The 22,611-nt window shown below is 46.1% G+C and overlaps 1 protein-coding gene across 1 annotated transcript in view; it reads right to left on the bottom strand.

Moving 5' to 3' along the window:
* LOC118086802 (neural-cadherin-like) overlaps positions 1-22,611 on the bottom strand; it is a 101,918-nt gene that overhangs the window by 4,718 nt on the left and 74,589 nt on the right. Inside the window, exons 23-32 of the mRNA XM_088671082.1 lie at positions 22,242-22,456; positions 18,375-18,502; positions 17,354-17,481; positions 15,777-15,900; positions 14,794-14,974; positions 13,892-14,058; positions 9,528-9,792; positions 8,526-8,700; positions 7,571-7,815; positions 2,199-2,353 (exon numbers count right to left, since the gene is read on the bottom strand). Coding sequence (XP_088527208.1) covers positions 2,199-2,353; positions 7,571-7,815; positions 8,526-8,700; positions 9,528-9,792; positions 13,892-14,058; positions 14,794-14,974; positions 15,777-15,900; positions 17,354-17,481; positions 18,375-18,502; positions 22,242-22,456 — 1,783 coding nt within the window. The remainder of the gene's footprint in view (positions 1-2,198; positions 2,354-7,570; positions 7,816-8,525; positions 8,701-9,527; positions 9,793-13,891; positions 14,059-14,793; positions 14,975-15,776; positions 15,901-17,353; positions 17,482-18,374; positions 18,503-22,241; positions 22,457-22,611) is intronic.

Here is a 22,611-nt window from a genome sequence, read left to right as displayed (position 1 = left end):
GCTCCAACTACCGCACAATTGCCCTCATTTCACACGCTAGCAAGGTTATGCTTAAAATTCTACAAGGCAGGCTTAGGCAGTATGTGGACCGAGAACTCCCAGAAGTGCAAGCTGGATTTCGAAAGGGCAGAGGAACCAGAGACCAAATAGCAAACATGCGCTGGATTATGGAGAAAGCTAGAGAGTTCCAGAAAAACGTCTACTTCTGCTTCATTGACTATGCAAAAGCCTTTGACTGTGTCGACCACAGCAAACTATGGCAAGTTCTTAAAGAAATGGGAGTGCCTGATCACCTCATCTGTCTCCTGAGAAATCTCTATGTGGGACAAGAAGCTACAGTTAGAACTGGATATGGAACAACCGATTGGTTCAAAATTGGGAAAGGAGTACGACAAGGTTGTATATTGTCTCCCTGCTTATTTAACTTATATGCAGAATTCATCATGTGAAAGGCTGGACTAGATGAATCCCAAGCAGGAATTAAGATTGCCGGAAGAAATATCAACAACCTCAGATATGCAGATGACACAACCTTGATGGCAGAAAGTGAGGAGGAATTAAAGAACCTTTTAATGAGGGTGAAAGAGGAGAGCGCAAAATATGGTCTGAAGCTCAACATCAAAAAAACCAAGATCATGGCCACTGGTCCCATCACCTCCTGGCAAATAGAAGGGGAAGAAATGGAGGCAGTGAGAGATTTTACTTTCTTGGGCTCCTTGATCACTGCAGATGGTGACAGCAGTCACGAAATTAAAAGACGCCTGCTTCTTGGGAGAAAAGCAATGACAAACCTAGACAGCATCTTAAAAAGCAGAGACATCACCTTGCCGACAAAGGTCCGTATAGTTAAAGCTATGGTTTTCCCAGTAGTGATGTATGGAAGTGAGAGCTGGACCATAAAGAAGGCTGATCGCCGAAGAATTGATGCTTTTGAATTATGGTGCTGGAGGAGACTCTTGAGAGTCCCATGGACTGCTAGAAGATCAAACCTATCCATTCTTAAGGAAATCAGCCCTGAGTGCTCCCTGGAAGGACAGATCGTGAAGCTGAGGCTCCAATACTTTGGCCACCTCATGAGAAGAGAAGAATCCTTGGAAAAGACCCTGATGTTGGGAAAGATTGAGGGCACTAGGAGAAGGGGACGACAGAGGACGAGATGGTTGGACAGTGTTCTCGAGGCTACGGACATGGGTTTGGCCGAACTGCGGGAGGCAGTGGAAGACAGGAGTGCCTGGCATGCTGTGGTCCATGGGGTCACGAAGAGTCGGACACGACTAAACGACTAAACAACAACAACAATGACAAATAATTACAATTACAACAAATAAAGGCTTGACATATCTTGCTTTGCATGTCATGCATCTATCTCATATATTGGCTTCACCTTTTAAGTTGCATTACTGAAATAAATGCACTTTTCGACGATATTCTAAATTTCCGAGTTTCACCTGTAAATGCCCCATTTGCTAAAACTGAAATGTGCTTTTCTGAGTGCCAGAAGGGGAAAGAGACAATATAAAACAATTCTGGACAAAACCCTATGGGTTTCCAGTAGGGGCCACAGGACAGGAGTGGATCTCGACCTCCAGTCCGCAGAGAGGGAGGTCTGTCCTTTGAGTCATTATAACCACAGACATCTCTGCAGCCACTCCCACTCTGCTATCAGTGTTCCAACAATGCAAGGGAGAAAAAAATGGGGCATGCTAGGAGACCTTTGATGCACAGGATCCAAAGACCATTTACAGAATTTTAGAGTTGGAAGGGACTCCCACAGGTTATCTACTGGTAGTTCAACCCCTGCAAGCCCTAAAACATCCTCTACAGCTGACCATCCAACCACCAGTATGGGAAAACTACACTAGTCCCGGTAACTGGCCTTTCTTCCCTTAGGAAGAAAAACCACCACATATGTGCACAAAAATTATCCGGGGGGGGGGGGTAAGCTGCCCCCTACGCAACTTCTGCCCTGTCCGGTGTGAGCCTGGTACGTGACGGTTCCCCTGCCATGGGCTCTCTCCTCCCCATTATGGCCATCTGTCTGGGATGCTGTAGGTACATTGAGATAGGGCTGGACTTCATGGCCTTCACAGTCCCTTCAAAGTCTAGGCTGTACTATCAAAGCAAAGCGAGCAATGGCTTTTCCTCTGGTGTAAGTTTCCTTGGACAAATCAGATCAACCCTCAGAGAAAGAGCCTTACTTGATCCTGCTCCCCACCCCCTTCCTCATTATAGTTGAGGATGTTCTCTCGAATGTCCTCCAAGTCATCGTGGCAGGTGGTGACATGGTAAACGCCTCCGTTCATGCTTTTGTGGCTCTTCCACCGAGTCCACAGGAAAACACCGCTGAGCAGAACTGGATGGGAAAGCGAAGAGCAATTATTTAGAAACCAAACGCACCATTAAAAAGCAGGAGAACTTCGAGAGTTAGGACTTAATGCGCCGGAACGTCGCCACATCTGAAATATCCCTGAAACCACCCTCCTCTGCCACATCACCTTTGATTCACATGGAGGGTGCAACATTTGAACTGGCCTCAGTTCAAGTATGTCCAGAAAGTACTTTGTCTCAGGCTAACAAACCCAATCCCTGCTCTCAAACAAGCACCACCTCAGTAATCCTACCAAAGCCAATGGGATTCTGCTGATTTAAGCGTGCACAGATTCAGAACTTTAAGAAGGCAATCCAATAAGTGCAGCTAGTTTTAGCAGGGACTTAGCTCTACTTTTGATTTACTGCTATTAATAAAAGTAAATCAGTCAGAAGGTGAGTAATAGCCAGAGGAGGGGTGCAGCAGCAGCTAAGCACCCACATTTGGCCTGCAAGCCCAGGAATGCTAATATGGATGAGCATCCCATGAAGTGAGTGCACTTAAAGCTAAATATATGTAGGGCTGTATTATTAAAGACTAGCATGGATTCAAGAGTGATTGAGTTTAAAAACTAACTGGTGGCGCAGGGGGTTGCTAGATGCATCTGGGTACATTATCTCACACCTTCAATCCCTCCTGGTTAAAATAGGAATAATAACAGCCTACCTTGTAATGTTTGTCACTGAGGGTGAATAACATGAAGATTACAAAGCACTTTGCACTCTCAAAGTGCTACTGTGCAGATGACAGACAATGCAAATGGTGAAAAACAACTCATGACAAGTCCATGATAGCAGCAGCCCATCTGATCTCGTATCGTCCTTGTGCTGGCAAAGCCTTGTCCAAACAGGAGAGATGCCATCAGGGAGGAGGAAGGAAAGAATGGAGGTCAGTGGGGAGGGTCAGTGTCAATGCCAGCAGTTCCTACACAGGTTGGCAGCAGCCACTGTGCAACCACCGCCTTCACCTCCAATGTGATGTGAGCCTTCAAAGCAATGCCTGCTCATAGGAAAGCCCGACCCAATGTAATTTTTCTCCCCCAAGAGAGATCACAAGAATGAGACCTCCATGTGATTGGGTGTCTGTGTGCAGTGTCCAGCTAATGCGGAGGGAAGACTCTATGAACCTGGAACAAAGGGTTCTACATCAGACAACAGATACATCGGATTCAGTATTGTCTACAGTGGCTTAGCTCATATATAACACGAACTTTTGGTTTGTTAAACTATGGTTATGGAGGAACCCTGCCCAACTGATTATGGTTTGTTTACTGCCAGCCATAGTTTATTGTTGGCTCACAAACCTTGCTTTGTTTTAACCCTGGCTTGATGCTCCTCCCACCCACCAATTCACCTAATCCTGCTGCTCATGGTCATCCATCTTTCTCCTGCTTGCATTCCAGGTGTTAGTCTGGATTCAACCTTGCATGCTGAAAGTTGAAACTGTCCACTGTTGGGGCATGTGGTAAATCCAAACCCTATCGATGCACATTTACCAGTGGGAGGGAGCCCCGTTGAACACAGTAGGTCTTACTTCTGAGTAAACATGTAATACACAAAATGAGGAGCAGCCTATGGAACAAACAACAATGAAAATGAATGGAAGTGATGAACGGGACATAGACAAAGAGGCACATGACACATTTTTATTAGAAAATATATATATATTCAGGCACAGGGTTTGTTTGCTTTTTCTTAACTATATGACTCTTCTCACATACTTGAATTGAAATTTACATTCTGGCAATCCAGAATATACTATAACAAAGGTGACTGGTGGTGTGTGTTCTCTAAGGCTAAAGAATGCAAGATGCCCTTCATGCAATTAGAAATTAAAATTACAGAGCAGGGAAGGGTAATTCAAATCCAGGTTGAACCCCTGGTGGAGAGAGCAGTGCTGACCTGGAATGGGAGCCCTACCACCGCACCCACTGCCGCCTGCCATTTGCTTTGAAAGACTAGCCCCCATTCCCCATGCAAGGGGAGCTTTTAGTCTAATGCAAATAGGGCCCCCCAATCTGGACCAGAACACAGCAGCAGGCAAAAGGGGCAACACCCCTACCCGGTCTGCCAGGTTCCCAAACCACACTGGGCTCTATTTCTTTATACATTAATTGTCATTCATGCAATTGCTAATTGAGTGCAATGGTAATCTCCTCAAGTTTTAACATTCACTGGTTACCATAACAAAAACCACTCCTTTGTTCGCAGGACATCCTTATGATTCTCAGACTGCAAGACTGATAGTGATCGAAAATATACGGCGTCCGAAACTGGAGCCCACAACTATGACCCTGTGTTGCATCCTGATTCTGAGATACGGTGCTACTTTGTGTTAAGAACTTAATTTGTTCTGGAGGTCCGTTCTTAACCTGAGGTACCACTTTAGCTAATGGGGCCTCCCACTGCCGCTGAGCCGCCGCCACACGGTTTCTGTTCTCATCCTGAAGCAAAGTTCTTAACCCAAGGTACTATTTCTGGGTTAGCGGAGTCTCTAACCTGAAGTGCCTGTAACCTGAAGGTAACCCGAGGTACCACTGTATACACACATTTGCAAAAGAAATGGCCTGAATAAAACATGCTCTTTGCCAGTTCAGAAGAGCCTACGAGATGCCATTTTTGCCACCCCACACCCCACTATCAAGGGTACTAAAAACGGCAGACAAAGGTGGCCTGTAAACAGAGCCACGTACACACAAAGAGCCCTAGCCCAATTTCAAGAGTATTTAACTGACCCAGCCATGTCCCCCAAGGAGAGGATTTGGCTTCACATCTCCTGTTCCCAACACAAAAGGAGGCCTTTTCGCACTACAAAGAAATAAACCTCTTTGTGAAAAAAAAGAAATATCATGCTGGATGTAAGCTCCGCTTCTTCCAAAATGCTTTCATTCTTGTATTCCGAATACACAATTCTCAGAGGAACAACTCCTCTTGTAACTGCCTGTCAGAAAGCGCCACTGGATGAAAGTGTTACATCCAGAAGCCAACATCAATGTGCATCAAAGTCAATGGAAGCTTACATTGAACAGTCATAAACAAGCTTTATCAGAGAAGAGCCTATCAGCGCAGTAAGGCTGCAGCAGCTGTGAGTGATATTTAACACTGTCCCACGCACACCTTTTCTGCCTCCTGTTGCACAGCATGGGGGCACGTTCTCCCTAAATCCAATTACAGCACAATGTGGCCTCATGAAAATACCCTGCCTAAACTTCAGAGCAGAAATGCTTTACCATCTGCTACCAGTTCCCCTGTTTTCCTACAGAGCAGAGGTTCCCCACAGTTCGGAAAAGTAATTCTGACCTAGTTACAAATACCTGTTGTCCCGTGTTTGCATGGCAAATATATTCATGCCTTGGAAATTCAAAAATGCTAAAATATGAGTGACAGCAAACAAACAAACAGTAGCAAAAAAAGAGGAAGCAATTACTTTTTCAAGTAGCTGCAATTTCACAAGGATGACTTCAAAAGAGCCCTGGGCAAAGACGTGAGATTAGGGAAGAGTTTTCGCTGCAGAAGGAAAGCTCAATTTAGCAGAAGCTTCCCGTGTTGTTCAGGAGGCAGTTCTGCATTAACCAAGACTGTAAATGTGGACTAACGCTCTGACCTCAGATGTTTCACCTGGGGCTTTTAAGATACAAACCACCTAACCAGACTCATCATTTCCTTGGCAGCAGGGCTGTCTTAATCAGTGATCCAGTTGACAGAGTGCTAGTTTTGGAGCCAGGAATCCTAGGTGTGACTATCACCCTCCGCCATGAGCTAAGGCCCACCTTTGCAGAATGAGAAGAACGGCAATGAATCCCACGGGATGAACAAGATTGTAAAAGCACTTTGCAAATTCGAAGGTGCTGCGTGCCTTAGCAAGTAACAACGATAACAGACTCAACGTAAACAATTGCATAATAATAAAATAAATATATATAAATAAAATAGGGGGCATCGTTGGACATTGGCTGGGAAAACTGTTTCATGTTGCACTGCACCATGGGAAGCACATCTCCCTGAACCACTCAGCTTAAATAGCTTTATAAAAGGGGTGCAGACAAATCTATGAATGATTCATCTATAAACAGCTATTGTCCATGACGATTAAAGAGTATGCTGCTGGTTACCAGTTGTTCGGGGGGGGGGAGGGGGGAGCAGGGCAACAGAGGAAGTTGCCTTATACTGAATCAGACCCTTGGCCCATCCAGCTCAATACTGTTGACACCAACTACCAGTGCATCTCCAGGGTTTCTGAAGGGGGTCTCTCTCCCAGACCTGCCTGAAGATGCCATTGGACATTCCACCTGGGACCTTCTGCATGGAAAGCAGATTCTCTGCACTGAGCCAGGACTCTTCTACTTGTGGTCTTCAAGTCTGGCTTGTGAGCTTCCTGGAAGCATCTGGTTGACAAGTCTGAGAACCAGGATGCTAAACTAGATAAATCTTTGGACCGTTTCCAGCTGGGTTTTTTTTCTTAAAGCAGCAACATCTAAGGCCTAAGAAATGGACATTTTCCATCACTAGACCCTTCCTCAAGACTCCCTGCCAGAAGGAAGAGCCAGGGTCTGCAAACGATCTGGCTGCCTGTACAAGGAGATGCACTGTGTCCTCCCTGAGGCTAATACACCTGGTCCTGGGACATGTCTTGGAGCAGAAATTCTCCTCTGCTCTCTCTACGGAGCAGCAGCTGAGACAGCCATGCTACCAGCAGTGGCAACACAGAACACCAGGAGGAAGAAGCACATTTCCCATCATCACCATCGCCAATACCCCAAGCCTTTAAAAGCCACCGCTGCCTTTTGAAAGAACCTCGTGATCGTGTTATCATGGGTATCTTTTCACTCAGTGTCAACCACTATAGAAGCCTGTTCTTAAGAGAGCAAAGCAGAATCTCAATGTCATAATGTTCATTTCCCCTTTGTCCCTTCTGAGCTAATTCGCAGCAATGGAATGTTGAAGCAAGAACAGAACGGAAAAGATGAGAAGGACCTTTCCCAGGGATGAGTCAAATAAGGATGCAGATGAAACCGGAAAGGAATGTCTTTGATGATGATGATGATGATGATGATGGGACAGAGAGAATGAAGGACAAGACAGTGAAGGCATCATCCAGTGGGCGTCTTCACGACTAGCCGGCATGGCGAGCATCCAGAGCAGCACAGAAGGCGGCTTACGGTTCGTTACCAAAGGTAGTATAAGATGTAGTTGCCGTAACTACCTAGTAGGGCCAAGAAGCAAATGCAGATGGCAAACATGGAGCTGAAGCTCAGCCCAGCGTCTTTGTGGAAGATGGCTAGTGTGATTTCACAGTTGCGGCCGGAGTAGCCGTCGGGGCAGTGGCATCGGAACTTGCTTGCCGACTGGGAGATGCAGGTGCCAAAGTTACAGGGCCTCTGAGCACATGCCGTGTAAACACAGTGCCGGCCGGTGACGTTCTCCACCAACATGTGTCCTGGAGGGCAGCTGGAAAGACACAGAAGGCAAATCAAACTCCTTAGCATTAACCTCGCTGCTGCCCCAAAGCAAAGCTCCAGGGTGCCACAATCCAGATTAATTTCACACCCTCATTTCAGCTTCAGTAGGAGCCAGTTCCAATGTAATGAAATTTGCTCACAGATGATCCTCTTGAGCTGGATTCCTGGAATGGGCCCAGTTCACAGGACTGCATTCCAGCAATGTTTACTGGGGTGTGTGTGTATTTTTTATAAAAAAAAAACCCCTCCCCAAATGCAGAAAGTGTCTTGTAGCACCTTAAAAACTAACAGATTTATCCTGGCATGTTTTTGCAAAGCAAGAGGCCACTTTATCTGATGCCTCAGATGGACAGCATACCGCACTTGCGCAACAATGGGGACAATCCAATTTGAAGTGGGAGTAAAAGATGAATCAATGAACCCTAAAAGCAGTTGCAAAAACATCAATCAAATGCCGATCATCAGGCGCATGCTTGAAAATCCCTAGTTTTGCAGCCCCAGAGCAACAGAAGGTATAGTGCCCCCCCCCCAATTCTGCGCTCAGGTTGGAGGATCCTTGGGAGCAGCACATCAAAAAGCACAAGGAGCTACTGCTCAAATAATATTTAGCACTTCCCACCAAATATGAGGGGTTTCTGTTCAAGCCCTAGACGGGCAGGCTGCTCCCGCCTTCTGATATCACCGAGGGAGGTTTGTTACCTGCACTCATGCATCATCCACAAGTCAATGCAGATGAATTGCTGGCTGCAGGGATTGCTCTTGCAAGCTTCGGAAAGGCAGCCTTTTCTCACTCCTTGGGCACTCAGCACAAGCTCCTTAGGGTAAGAATCTAGAGGTAGCCTGTAGTTATTGAATCTGACATCCTTCATGCATCCTAAGGCAAAAATACAAAACAGACTTGATGTGGAAAGCTCTTGATCAAGAGCTATTTTTGAAAGAGATGCCGCAGCACTGTAAGCCCGAGTTATGTGCTACGTTTAACAACAGGCTGAAGCCAGAGAAGTTGAGATGCAGGTCAGAACGCACCCACCGAACCCCTTCTGGGTCACAGAGCTGCATTGCAAAATCTGGAGAAGTGCAGATTTTGGAGGATGGCTGTGTTTTGGTTTGAATATTGTTTTGGAATGTGCAACTAATTAGGATGATTCACATTAAAATGCGAGATGAACTGGATTTCTTCGTCCCTGTACTTGGAGAAAGTTGTTGGGACATACAAATGTAAGGGGAGCCTGTTGGATCAAGCTAATGGAATATCATGGGTGCTAACCAACAGGCAGCCTTCCCAATAAGCTCTTCAACCTCCAAGGGCCACCACTCCACAAACCTGCAAACCTGGGTTTCTGGCATTTCCACCAGGGAAAAATACACTTTTGTTCAGAGCAAAACGGGGGTGCTACCATTCTACATTTATCTTCCCGCCTCCCCCAGTTTCCACAAGGTCTTCACTGGCTAAGATTCCACAGAATGAGAAGTTTGAATAACCAGAAGCAGGGTGGAAAACTGTCACCTTAAGTCTCTTCATTCCTTTTAAATCCCCCAGCTCTGGAGCCGTGCAGAAATAACAAAAGCAAGAGCAATGGATGCAAAATGCTAACACAAAAAGCATTGTGAGCACTGCTCCATTGCCGGCTCATAGCTCTTTTAATAGCTAAGTCCCCGTGATGGACAGTTATCCAAGATAACAGGCAGGCTTCTTTTTACCTTGGAAACTGCTGCTCTGATTGACAGGGTATGTGTTGCCAACCACCAAGCTGTTGGGATCAATTATGATCTCTTTGTAGGCGCCAGCTGCCTTCAGGATTTCTCTCTTCCCGCCTCCTCCATCCAGGCGAAGAATGAACTCGTTCTCATTTCTCTCCAGGGAAACATGATGCCACTCTCCATTATCCACTTGGTAGGAGGGGAGGCTCACCGCAGCCGCTCCATCTCCCAGGTTGTAAGACACTGCTAAGAACCCCTGGGCCACCTTGCAGAAATCCAGGAATCGGTGTCAATCATTTTTTATTTATTTTTTATTTATTTGCATGCAATACAATAAGGCTCTGGGTAATTCTGAAGAAGAGAGCAAGGGCAGGGGGAAGAACTCCACAAATTAAACTACCGTGTGTGTTGCACATCTCCAAACCCAGAATCAGGCTAGAGAGGTCCCAATCCTTTCTCGTGTTGAGTTCAATGGGATGATCTCCCCGCAGGGTTGACACTGCATTATCACAGCATGTTGTTGTATAATGTGAGTTGACTAGGAGACACACACAAAGCACTAAAGGTTCATTTATTTTTTGCAAGGATAGGGAGTCTGTTTCAGGGGGTGGGGGGGGAGATGTTTTCTGGACTCCATCAGCTCTGACCACTGGCCATTCTGGCTGGAGCTGAATAGAGCTGGAACCCAGCAGCAGCAGCAGCAGCAGCAGCATCTGCAAGGCTACAGGTTCCCTACTCGATGTATCGTTCATCTATACACAATTCCATATGGACCAGCAGAGTCACTGGGACTGAAGGACCATGATGGGGTGGTTCGTGTTTCCTCTCCCATTCTAAGGGTAGCTTCTACTGGGGTGTGGTCTGTGACTTGAATGTTGCCTATGTTTGTTTTTCCAACCAGGGGGGGATCAGACCTGGTGCAAGCAGAATGCTATCTAATCTGGACATTCTGCTGTGGCGCCTGGATTGAAACGTGTGGTTGGTGTCTCCCAGATTTATTTCACCCCATATGCCATAAAGGCCTCTGTCTTTTAGCATTTTTAGCAGTTTGTAGGAGGCTCTAGTTGTTTGGGGTTTCCCTCGGATTAAGGTTGCCCATGGGGTTGTGGGGTGGCTGTCTTTCAGGGAGATGCCTCCCATATGAAGGCTGAAGTCACCTTCCAGGATTGCTTCTCCTTCGGAGAAGGAGATGAATTTATTCAGTGTCTTCGGGGTGAATTCTACCGTATTTGTTTTGAATTTGGGGGCATACATGGAGCCAATTGTCAGTTTGGTTTTGCCATCTAGTTTTCCTTTGGTGAAAATAAATCTGCCTCTCTTGTCTTTCAGTATTGTTGTGGCTTTAAAATTCAGGTCTCTACTGAGTATTAATGGCTCAGGAGTTTGCTTCCTTTGGGTGGATTGTGTACTTCCTGTAGGAAGGCAATTTGTAGTTTCATGGTGTTCACGTACGAGGTGATGCATTTTCTTTTGAAAGGGTTTCCCAACCCCTTTACATTTAGTGTAATTGCTTTTAAGCTAGCCATTCAGCAGAGTCACATTCAATAAAAATAACAGCAGTAGCAGCAGTTGTGCAGTCATATGAAAACATGGTGGATTCACAAAGTAATGACATCAGCAGAGGATTTTGAACACCAAGGACTCAGCTAAGTTGGAGGGAAGGGTTTAAAATGCATTATAACACTGTGGCACCAGATGGCGCAATAGAGTTCGATCCTTTGGCAACATGATTTCCCATTAGTCATACCTCTGGATACGAATGCTGTGGGTTGCGTACAACACGGGTTACGAATGCACCAAACCTGGAAGTAACGGAACGGGTTATTTCCGGGTTCGGCGGTTCACGCATGCGCAGAAGCGTCAAATGATGTCATGCGCAGAAGTACCGAATCATGACCCACGTGTGTGCAGAAGTGCTGATGCGGTTTGCGTACTGCTCCTGTTGCAAACGGGGCTCCGGAACGGATCCCGTTCCCAACCAGAGTTACCACTGTATGAGCTTTACAACGTGTTTTCCTGAAACTTTTTTTGATGTGTCTAGAGCCAGCCCAAATGTCTAAGAATGTGAACCACTTAGACATTCTGCAAATTTGCAGTTAAAATACACATCTTCTTGAAAATTCAGTTTGTTGCCTGGACAATGTACATTGACCAAGCAGTGCCCAGACATATGGTTCATTCGCCAATCCCTTCTTGAGCACTAATTTCCAGAGAAGTAGCCATGTTCATCTGCTGCAGTAAAGGCAACAAGGAGTCTTGCAGTATCTTAAAGAAAAACAAAGTTTAATACTATGATATATGTATTAGTCTTTAAGGTGCTACAAGATTCTTTGTTGGCTTTCTACATAATTTAAACTATCTCCATGTGTACATACTCCAACATCACTTGGAGACTATGTAGGTTGACCACACATTGTGCAAAAAAAACCAACAACAACCTGCTCATGCTATCAGTTTGAGCATATTCTCCGTGCCTTCTTGGGAATGTTGTATATTCACCAGTGTTTACACACATACCACACTAAATACAGTGGCACCTCTAATTACGAATAACTCTACTTACGAATGTTTCTACTTACGAATGGAGCTCCGTCCGCCATCTTGGATGCAGTTTAGATAGGATTTTTTCTACTTACGAATTTTTAGATAGGGTTGCTTCGACTTACGATTTTTTTCTCCCAATGCATTCCTATGGGATTCGACTTACAATTTTTTTCTACTTACGAATGTGCGTTCGGAACGCATTAAATTTGTAAGTAGAGGTACCACTGTAAATGTGAATCACTGTAAATATTCTCACTTGCTCTACAAGTAACTACAGCTGAAGTCTAGGGAACAGTTTCAGAGATGCCCTCCTCTTGCTTGGGTTCACTTATATTTTTCTGCAAAAATAGGACAGTCAAAACAGCTACCAAAAATGTCCCCTCACTTTCAGAAGCCCTGCACCACTGCATCAAACCATCATTTACTAGCAGAGCATGCAGAGGGGAGACCATCCAAATTATTCCATTAATGAGATAGTCACCTTAACCGCAGTGCTCATTATACAGGAATGAACTTTCCAATATCAGCAGAGGGAGCACAGGGTGTATTAGAATAATTTGATAGTTCCACTGACTGAGGACCAGTTCATATTGGCTACGTTCAGGCATCAAGATAAACTGTGCTTTAACATCATGAAAACAAGTCTTGGGCGCCCCCTCCTCTCCCCAGCCTTGGCCATGAGGAGTTACTGGTAGGAAGCATTTGTTGCTGAGTCTCATTGACTTCAGCTTAGCATTCCATTTGAATCCTACAACGTGGTTAACCTTAATGATGGTTTGTTAAAAACTTTTATCACCCGTGGTTTGAAGCTGGATTCTTTCAAGCAAATCATAGCTAAGAGTAAACCCATTTATCATATGCATACAGGAAGGTGCTTGCAGATATAGATACAGATACAGATACATACACACAGCATTCACAATGGAAAATAAGACCCCGAAGTATATCACAGAATGCCACCGTTAATTAAAAAATAGAAGTACAGTGGTACCTCCGGTTGCAGACAGGATCCATTCTGGAGCTCCAGTTGGATACCGAGGTTTCCGCAATCGGAGGTGCCCCTTCTGCGCACACACACGATGCGAAAAAGCGCTTCTGTGCATGCGGCGAAACCCAGAAAAACACTTACTGGTTTGCCACTGCGTATCCTGAAGGATACATAAGCGGTGAACACAAGAAGAGATACCACTGTAAAAGCTTTCAAAATCATTGTGACCACACCAGAGGGGAGTGGGAAACGTATGAGAGCCTGATGGTCGTCTTTGTTCATTCCCATGACAACAAACCACAGTGCATCGTGACATCTGAATACAGCTGCTCTCAATTTCCTCAACATAAGTTTTGTACACAGGTACAAGATTGTATGAAGAAAGTCTATCTGGAACAAGACTATAGATGCCAAGGGGTGGCAGCCCATCCCTATAATCACAGATGCTGAATAAAAAAATACATCTCCAGCTACGGAAATGTCTGCTGGTCCCCACCACCTTTATGGACCAGTTGACACTAACACTTCCTCATAAGATGGCAAACCAGCTTGCAGGAATTTAGGTGTGTCCTAAGGTTTGATAATGAGGACTCTACGGTACTTTAGAAACTATAGCAATTTCTATAAATTCACGTTTTACGGAACAGTATGGCTGTTCTGAATTTCTCTAGAAAGGAGTGTGTGGAGACGGAAAAATCAAGGGCACAGGTGGATTCTAAAGCAAGAAAGATGAGCACACTGCATCAGGAGAGAGAGACCTTTTCCATCTATGGCTCGCTGGTTCAGAAGAGAATTAACTCTGAACTGACATTGACCATCACTCCTCATTTACCTGCAGGGTGATGTGTTCATCCTTGTTGCGGGAAGACATGCTCAGGATGATACCGTTGGGCTCTCGCATCCTTATCATGGCTTCTGCTACTGTTCTACGGGCAGGTATGGAGACGGGAAGCTGATAGCATATGTGACTCCCAGGCCCAAATGAAGATTCTTCAGCAGCTGGAAGAATTGAGGAAGGAAAAGTGCTTTCTTATATACACACACAAACAGGAAGGTGCTTGCAGATATAGATACAGATATAGATACAGATACAGATACATACATACGCAGCATTCACATTGGAAAATGAGACCCTGAAGTGTATCACTAAAAGACTATATCAGCATTACATATTAAGTTCAGACTTGTAATTGGGGAGTAGCCTGGTTGTCTGCAGCAAGCAAAGACAACCTCTAGCTAAGCAGGCACAGCATTATGGCCACTGCATGAGAGCTGCTCCAAGAAAACCACACACAGAAAAAAAAATCAGAGTGCCCAGGCAGTAAAGAAAGTAAGTGGTCTCACCAGGTTCCAAAATCTCAGTTAAGAACATGCCCACTCTCGCAGCCAGTGGGCTCTTATGGTTGAAAGAAGTCGTAGTCCAGCAGCATATGGAGGACCAAAAGTTTCCCACCCCGATTTTAACCATGGCTCATGGTGGCCAGTCATAATGCCTAACCATGGTGAGGGGAGTATGGTGTGAAGGATTGGGGGCAGTGCAGGACCATGCAGGACCCTAGAATCCCTGTCCCTAGTCAATGGTCATTGTTGTATCAGCTACAAGGAACTCAGCAGCATGCACTGCAAAACATACACTGTGCTATCCCGTGCTATGGTCCATGGGGTCACGAAGAGTCGGACACGACTAAACGACTAAACAACAACAATCCCAACAATGCATGAGGATAACTTCACCTTTGTCACATTTGGAGCCATAGTAACCTGGCAGGCAGCGGCAGGTAAACGAGTCCCACTCGCCAAGGCATTGCCCATGGAGGCCACAGGGAGAGGAGCCCATCTTTTCACAGCTGCCATCTGTCCAGGTGCAGCCAGGAGAACTATTCAGAGACTCCGCTGGAGATTCAAGGTCATACACCTTTAAACAAAAAAGGAAAAAGCATCAAGGCTGCTTGCAAAAGGAGGAACTTTGAAATGGACTTCTGGCTTCCTGCCTTCCCAGAAAAATACAACTTCCCTGCCTTTTGAACACACTGGCTACCAAATCCCTGGTGTCACAAGTGCTACATGTAGTTACAGCCTCTAAAACAGGGGTGGCAAACCCTTTTGGTTGCAAGAGCAAAACTGATGGTCAGGCAACCCTCAGGCCACACACACACACACACACACACACACACACACACACACCAGATATACAGTCTCACATGCTTTATCTGCTTGCATGTGCTTCCAACTCTAAAATTCTATTTTTCTATGATTCTACACATGCAATAGAGAGAAGTGGTGTAGAGAGAAGTGAGGGGCGGGTGAGGCTCATCAATCTGGGGAGCTAGCCAATTTAGAAGGAAAACTCTGATCCTAGACCTCTGCTGCCTTGTGGGATACCACCAGGAGAAGAAAAGGCTAAGGAGTGAACTCCAGAGGGGAGTCCCTAAGAGGGTTGGAATGCACCTTGTACACCTCCTTCCAGCAACTCCTGCAGCCAAGCTGGTGCCAAACGTATCGGTCTGCTTTCCTTTGGACCACATCAGTGAGACTGAGAGTGGGGTCTTGTCATCTGGGCAGCGCAGGAGCTCCATGCTCACTGCCCAGGCTTGCACCCTGGGGAGGTCACCTCAGTGATCACACTGAGGTCACACAGCAGCTTGATTCCCCCCACCCCTGCCAGGGGTGCACTCCATTTTTTCTTGAGACAAATGGATGCCAGTGATGCCACTTACGTGAGTGTCCAAAACAAAACTCCGGATACAGCCGGTAAAATGTTTGTGCCGCAACTGGGGGTACGAATATGGAACCGATTCTTTTACTCCGCCCAACTGGAGGACCTGGTTCATATTCAAGTACCTTCAAAACACAGATGTGCTAAATAAGAGATGAATGTTAGTATTATCAGGCCACTAAATATACACAGACAATAGCACAGAGTGGGTACACCAAGCACCGGGTTGTTGTTGTTTTTTAAAATGCTCCCAAAATAACGGAAGCTGTTATTCCTATTGCAAGGAAATAACTCCGCTGAGTCAAAAGCGTCTTGCAGTCAGAAGGAGTTTAGCAATATTAACTGATAACCACAGCAGGAAAGACATTGCAAATGTGTTCAGCAATTGACGAATATGTTGCATCTCTACATTGAAAAAAGCAGCAGCATAGCTTGGCCCTATGCTTGTTTATTCAGAACTCGATGAGCATCCCTTTGTTCACTCTAACAGAGAGTGGGGCTTTGTGCGCCATTCCAAGGAAATATGCACAAAAGCCACGGCACGATGCTCATGAGCCAAATGAGCACATCCACATCCCTAGCAGGTGCTTGAGAAGCAATGCAGCCTTCCTCTTGCCTGATGACAAGGAAAGTTACCTTTGGGCAGGTAAGGGGGAAGCAGAAGGGGCAGCAGCTACAAGTGCCTTTTCCTACTTATGTGGATGCCACCAGAACCCCAAGCCACATCTCCTCTTGCAGTATTGTTTCATTCCATTGTTCCTCCTGAAGAGGCCCTGCTGTCTCAGCAGGAACAGCATGTGCAGCATGACCTTCTTCCTGGGGAGGAAGGGTGTGGCTTAGAGTCCTCTCCAGCTCAAAGTGCTGATACAGCCGCCACCACTGCTGCTTTCCCCCTGCCCTAAGGTAAATTGCTGGGGAGCTCTGGTGCAGGAGAAAGGAGACGTAGCAGTGACTTTGCAGGATCAGGGTGAACCCAGCCCTATCTGCCCTGCTCGGAACAAGCTGCAATCAGGTGTGTGGTTCATACAAGAGCCCCACTGGATCCGGCCAATGGCCCATCTAGTTCAGCATCCTGTTCTCACTGCGGCTATCTGGATGCCCGTGGAAACCTGAAACCTGGACATGAGCACAAGAGAATTCTCCCCTCTTTTGGCTTCCAGCAACTGGTATTCAGAAGCATTGCTGCCTCTGGTTGTGGAAGCAAAGCATAGTCATCATGGCTAGTAGCCATCAATCTGCTCCTGGGAATTCAAGGAACAGTGCTGCCCTTCGCAAGCCACCCTCCCCCCTTGAATGTCTGCAGCTTCACTACACAGAATGGCACCCCCCTGTGCTCCTAGGGGCTTATTTCCAAGTTCACCTGCACAGGATGGGGGTCAAATAACCTGAAACTGCCCAGGATCCAGTAGGGCTCCATGTGCCTAATTCTGCACAGGAACGATTAAACCTACAGAAGCACCTGTAAATGATTTTAGTGACGTGATTCAGTGAACCTCTGCCTTCATCTTGACAAGCACTGTACTTTTATAGATATAAAGGTAAAGACATTCCAATTCTGGAAAGTAATGTAAAGGCTACCTCCTTGACTGTGGAACAAAGGCCACAACCTCACAGTTTGTTCGGTCCTCGGTCGACAACCATTTCCCTACCCCTTCTATCTCTGACACGACTGCAGCTCCACAATGATCTACGGTGAATCGAACATCCTGTGCCAAGGGGGAAAAAAGAAATGGAAAGATTCTCATGTGCAGCCTCAGGCTCTTCGAAGACGAAACTGGAAAACGAGGCGTAACAGGAGGAAATGAAAATAAAAGCGGCAAGCCTACAGAACGTCAACACTTAGCAATAGGCACAGAATCCAGATATAGATATACCGATTGCAGTTGGGCATCCTTGACACTCAGAACGGTTAAGAGCCTGCAGAATCAGGCCAAAGGGGGTCCATCTAGCTCAGTCAGGGGCATCATCTTGGGCCAATCACTTCCTCTCAGCTTAAACTACCTTATAGCATTGTTGTGATGATTTTTGAAAAGGCAGGAGGAATAACCATTTACGCTGCCCTGAGCTCCTAGGAACAAAATTGGGATATAAATGTAGCAAGAGTTGTTCAACAGTGGAACCGACTGCCTCAGAAGGTGATGCACTCTCCTTCATTGGAAGTTTATAAACAGAGGTTGGATGGCCACTTGTCAAGGGTACTTTAGTTGCGATTCCTGTATTGCACATGGTTGGACTAGATCAGGCATCCCCAAACTGCGGCCCTCCAGATGTTTTGGCCTACAACTCCCATGACCCCTAGCTAACAGGACCCGTAGTCAGGGAAGATGGGAATCGTAGTCCGAAACATCTGGAGGGCCAGAGTTTGGGGGTGACGGGACTAGATGGTCCTTGGGATCCCTTCCAACTCCGCAAGTTTGTGAGTCTAAAATAATTATGATAATTCCAATATTCACAATGTTCACCAAGTCTGCATAAATCAATTAAAATACTTTCTGGCTGCGGTAATGGGTTTCTTCCACTACTTCCTTTTCTTTCCTGGTGCATTCCTTTTATAAACCAGGAGCCTCAAAACCCATCAGGTGCTGCACGGGCAACTCACCTGCCGGCTGCTTCTCACTTCGAGACGGTGCCACCTTTTGTCCGTGAGGTTCACATAACTCGGCAGGTGCAGTTCCACAGTGCCCAGGCCATGGTTGACTTTCAGCACTGGAGTCCCGCCAGAAAGCTCTACAGTGAATGAGAAAGAAAAGCGCAGAGTTGGATTGGGACCCATGATGGCCGTGGGACGGAAGCAGGGAGGCAGCTTGCGTTGACTCTTAAGCCCCTGAATCTGGGCCAAAACGTGTCACTTGCAGTTACAAGAACCTTTCTTTTAAGAAATAGTAAATCCGAGACAGTGTCCTGTTCCCTTCCAAAATATGACAGGGGCTGCTACTTGTGGGTAAAAGCTAGGTCTTATTCAGATCTTATTCTATCCTTATTCAGGCTCAGCAGAAAGCACAGAGTCCAGAAGTCATGATTCCAAACTCCTGATGAAAATCCCTCCCTCCAAGCTGCTGTTGGACACAGGAGGGAGGTTGAGGTCCTCCCCTACCACCTGTAGAGACTTATAGCACTGTACAATCCAAAAACCTAGAAGTAAGTCAGACTGAAATCAATAGGGGGGAGTTAAGATTGCAGGGTTATTCCCGATTCTGCCTCCTCCCATTTGTATGGTCAACACTGCCACTTGTGAGACAACAACTATCATAACAGAGACGGGGGCAACATAAAACATCCCGTCACACTCTACATATTTCGACTTAGGGTGTGACTGGATTGCTGCTATTTTTGTGTGGGATTCAAGCACATACAAGCAAATTCAGGTTTCACAAGAACAGAATCATAGAACTGTGTAGAGTCGGAAGGGACCCCAAGGGACCCCCCTGAAAACCTGCCCACAGCTATCCCTGGGTTGGCTAAAACCACCAACATTCTGGTTAACAGCCAGACCCACTGCCCCACTGCTCCACAGGAGGTGCTTCTATGGTTAGCTGGTTGGGTGGTCTTACCCCCCAAAAGATCAGTCTTCTTTCAACAAGGGAAGTGACTGAAAGCAACTGAAAGTGTGAGGGAAATGCTAGCTTTCATGCAACACCATCTAACCACCCTGCAAATACATCCCAGTGAACGCTCATTATATATAGCCAACACCATCTAACATCCCTGCAAACAAGCCAGGATGAATTCTCAATAAACAGGGCATCTGGAAGCACCCTAACAATACCATGAAAAGAAGAGGGAAAGTGACTATCGTTTTCGTTCAATCTTCCCCTTCCCAAAAATAAACTTGCTACTTCCACCAAGCCATGTGAAAATAACATGAAGAAGTAAGGCTTCATTAATCATGCAACACCTGCCTCAAAATAATTTGAAATACTCAAAGCAATAGATGCTTCCCAGTGGGATCTTTTCGATAGAAGGCCTGCTTCGTTTTCCCTTTGATGACTTCAACTCAAGAGATGAGCCAGAAGCCACACTCAGAGAGCACTAAAAACACCCATCGCTACATCATTCAGCGCCCATCCCGTGGCCCTGCTTGCATGTCACAGTGAACCAGTTACCGTCAACTCGGGAGATTGCTTCCGCATCGCTTCTCCCCTAACACAAACAGGGAGAATAAACCGCATTGCTCATAGATACAGCAGAACGGGGAGTTGCGGTTTGTTTCACTCAAACAAACCATGACCAAGAAGCACCATCATGGTTAGTTTGAAACAAAACAAATTCCAATCCCCAGGTTGGTTGCAACGCTCAGTCAGAGTTCGTGGTTTGTTGCGCCCAGTTTTGTTTGGGGAGGAGCCAATTGGGAGCTCTTTGCACATTAACAGCAAACCATTCACTATGAGTAGCACCTTAAAGACCAACTAAGTTTTTATTTTGGTATGCACACGAAAGCTCATACCAAAATAAAAACTTAGTTGGTCTTTAAGGTGCTACTGAAAAAAAAATTTTTGTTTCAACTCAGACCAATACGGCTACCTACCTGTAACCATTCACTATGGTTTGCCATGATGTGCAAATGCAACCATTGTCTTTTTTTAAAGGACTGGCATACCATCAGGGGACATAAGCAACCCTGCTAAAGTGCATGTGCTAAACAAGTTCAGATTTGTCACACACACACACACACACACCCAAAAACTGTATCTCATACCAAAGGAACAGTGGCCTGGCTCACATGTCCCAGTAAACTATAGTTAAAATAAGCTAAGGTTTAATGTCAACAAGCAGCATGGTAATGCTGGGACTGCCTTTTGCAATAAAAAGGTACCCAAAGGCATATAAAAACCCCTATTTTAGCTTAAAATGTGTACAAATGTGCATTTCAAATTAAAATGTGTATTTTAGGGTAAAACACATTAAAAAAGAGATTATATTCTGCCGTTCAAAAGAAAAAAATCACAGAAAAGTGTGGAAAGAGGAGAGAATAGACCTAGAACATAAGGACATCTGACATGGACGGGAACTAGACTCTTGCATCCATGCCTGCTTCAATGGCACAGTACAGTGGTAACTTAGTTCTTGAAAACCAAGGCGCAGCTTCTGATCGGCTGCAGGAGCATACTGCACTCAACTGGAAGCTGCAGAAGCCACGTCGGACGTTCGGCTTCCGAAAAATGTTCACAAACGTCCGGGATTGCAGCGTTTGGGAGCCAATTTGTTTGGGAGCCAAGCCATTTGAGTACCAAGGTACCACTGTATACAACATCCACGGCTAACAAATGTGCAATTTTACACTGTTTTGTCGGGGTGGTGGTGGTGGTGGTGTTAAATGTGGTTTAGCTCTTAAAAAAAAAAAAACCAAGATACTGCCTAGCAATACTTCATCATTATCAAGTAAAACACCTGTCCTGAAATACCTTAACAACCTCCCAGGTAGCAAAGAATTGCGCCCTCTTTTTATATTAGTTTGTCATGGGCATGTATTTTGCAAGAAGAGCTGCAAATTCCATGTGTGTTTGCGTGGGTGTGTTGGCAAAGAAGCAGGGGCGGGAATTCTGCTCCTGCTGGGGACAGCAGGGGTGGCAATGCATGCAAAATTGTGGAACTGTGCCTTCCTCTGCTCAACTTTCCCTGCTTTTTTAAGCAGATACAATTTTTGGCCAGGAACATGTAGTAGGGTAAGGAAAGTGGGGCAGGCACACAATGTGGGAATCTGCCCTCCTCTCCAGGGAAATATATATTACTGGGCAGCCTATATAAAGGTAAAGGTCCCCTGACCTTCAGGTTCAGTCGTGTCCGACTCTAGGGTTGCGGCGCTCATCTCGCTCTATAGGCCGAGGGAGCCAGCGTTTGTCCGCAGACAGCTTCCGGGTCATGTGGACAGCATGACAAAGCTCAGGGCCGTCTTAAGCAGGTCGGGTGCCCTGGCGCCATGGTGCGCAGATCGCTCTGGAGCCCCGCCCCGTTTCTTCCCGCGGCTGGTGGGCGGGCGCAGTGCGCATCGTGTTTGCCGCGCAGCGCCCCCCTACCAACCCGCCGCCCTGGAGCCCCGCGCCACCCAACCTACCCCTGGAGCCGGCCCTGACAAAGCTGCTTCTGGCGAACCAGAGCAGCGCACGGAAACGCCGTTTACCTTCCTGCCAGAGCGGTCCCTATTTATCTATTTGCACTTTGATGTGCTTTCGAACTGCTAGGTGGGCAGGAGCTGGGACCGAGCAACAGGAGCTCACCCCGTTGCAGGGATTCGAACCGCCAACCTTCTGATCAGCAAGCCCTAGACTGTGGTTTAACCCACAGCGCCACCTAGTTAATAAATAAATAAATAAATCTTGACAGCTTACCATCATACAACCTGCTTGTCTGAATGAACTAAATAGCTGTGATAAACATCACTTGGGATTGTCACGATGATCTCCCCGCAGCCCCTGTAATTGTGTGTTTCTGTGGCCAGTGTGAGGTTCCACCAATCAAATGAAAATACCTATTGCAATGAAGTTTTCTGAGTTCCCGGGTCCCGAATCTGAGAGGGGGCCATTGTATAGCAAAAGCCCATCTGGAACATCGGTAATAAACTCAAGGGAGAGGGAGCTCTCAAAGCAAGGTCTGATGGGGCGGAACCAGGCATAGCCATTTCCATGGAAACTGTGCTTTGTCTGCTGGCAATCTGGTCCATGAAATGAAGCAGAACAATGGCACCTGAAACAAACAAAAGCAAAAGAGTAAACTTTTATTTATGAAGCATTCATTATTACTACTCACATGTACATGGCACTTTGCAAAGAATGACAAGGCAGGTCCCTGCCCCGAGGGACTTACAATCTAAAAAACAGACACAAGGCAGACAACAGAGG

The sequence above is a fragment of the Zootoca vivipara genome, chromosome 6 (genome assembly GCF_965207765.1).
Source record: "Zootoca vivipara chromosome 6, rZooViv2.hap1.1, whole genome shotgun sequence".
Taxonomy (NCBI): Eukaryota; Metazoa; Chordata; class Lepidosauria; order Squamata; family Lacertidae; genus Zootoca; species Zootoca vivipara.
The sequence above is the reverse complement of the archived record's forward strand: the minus strand, read 5'-3'. Positions and strand labels throughout refer to the sequence as shown.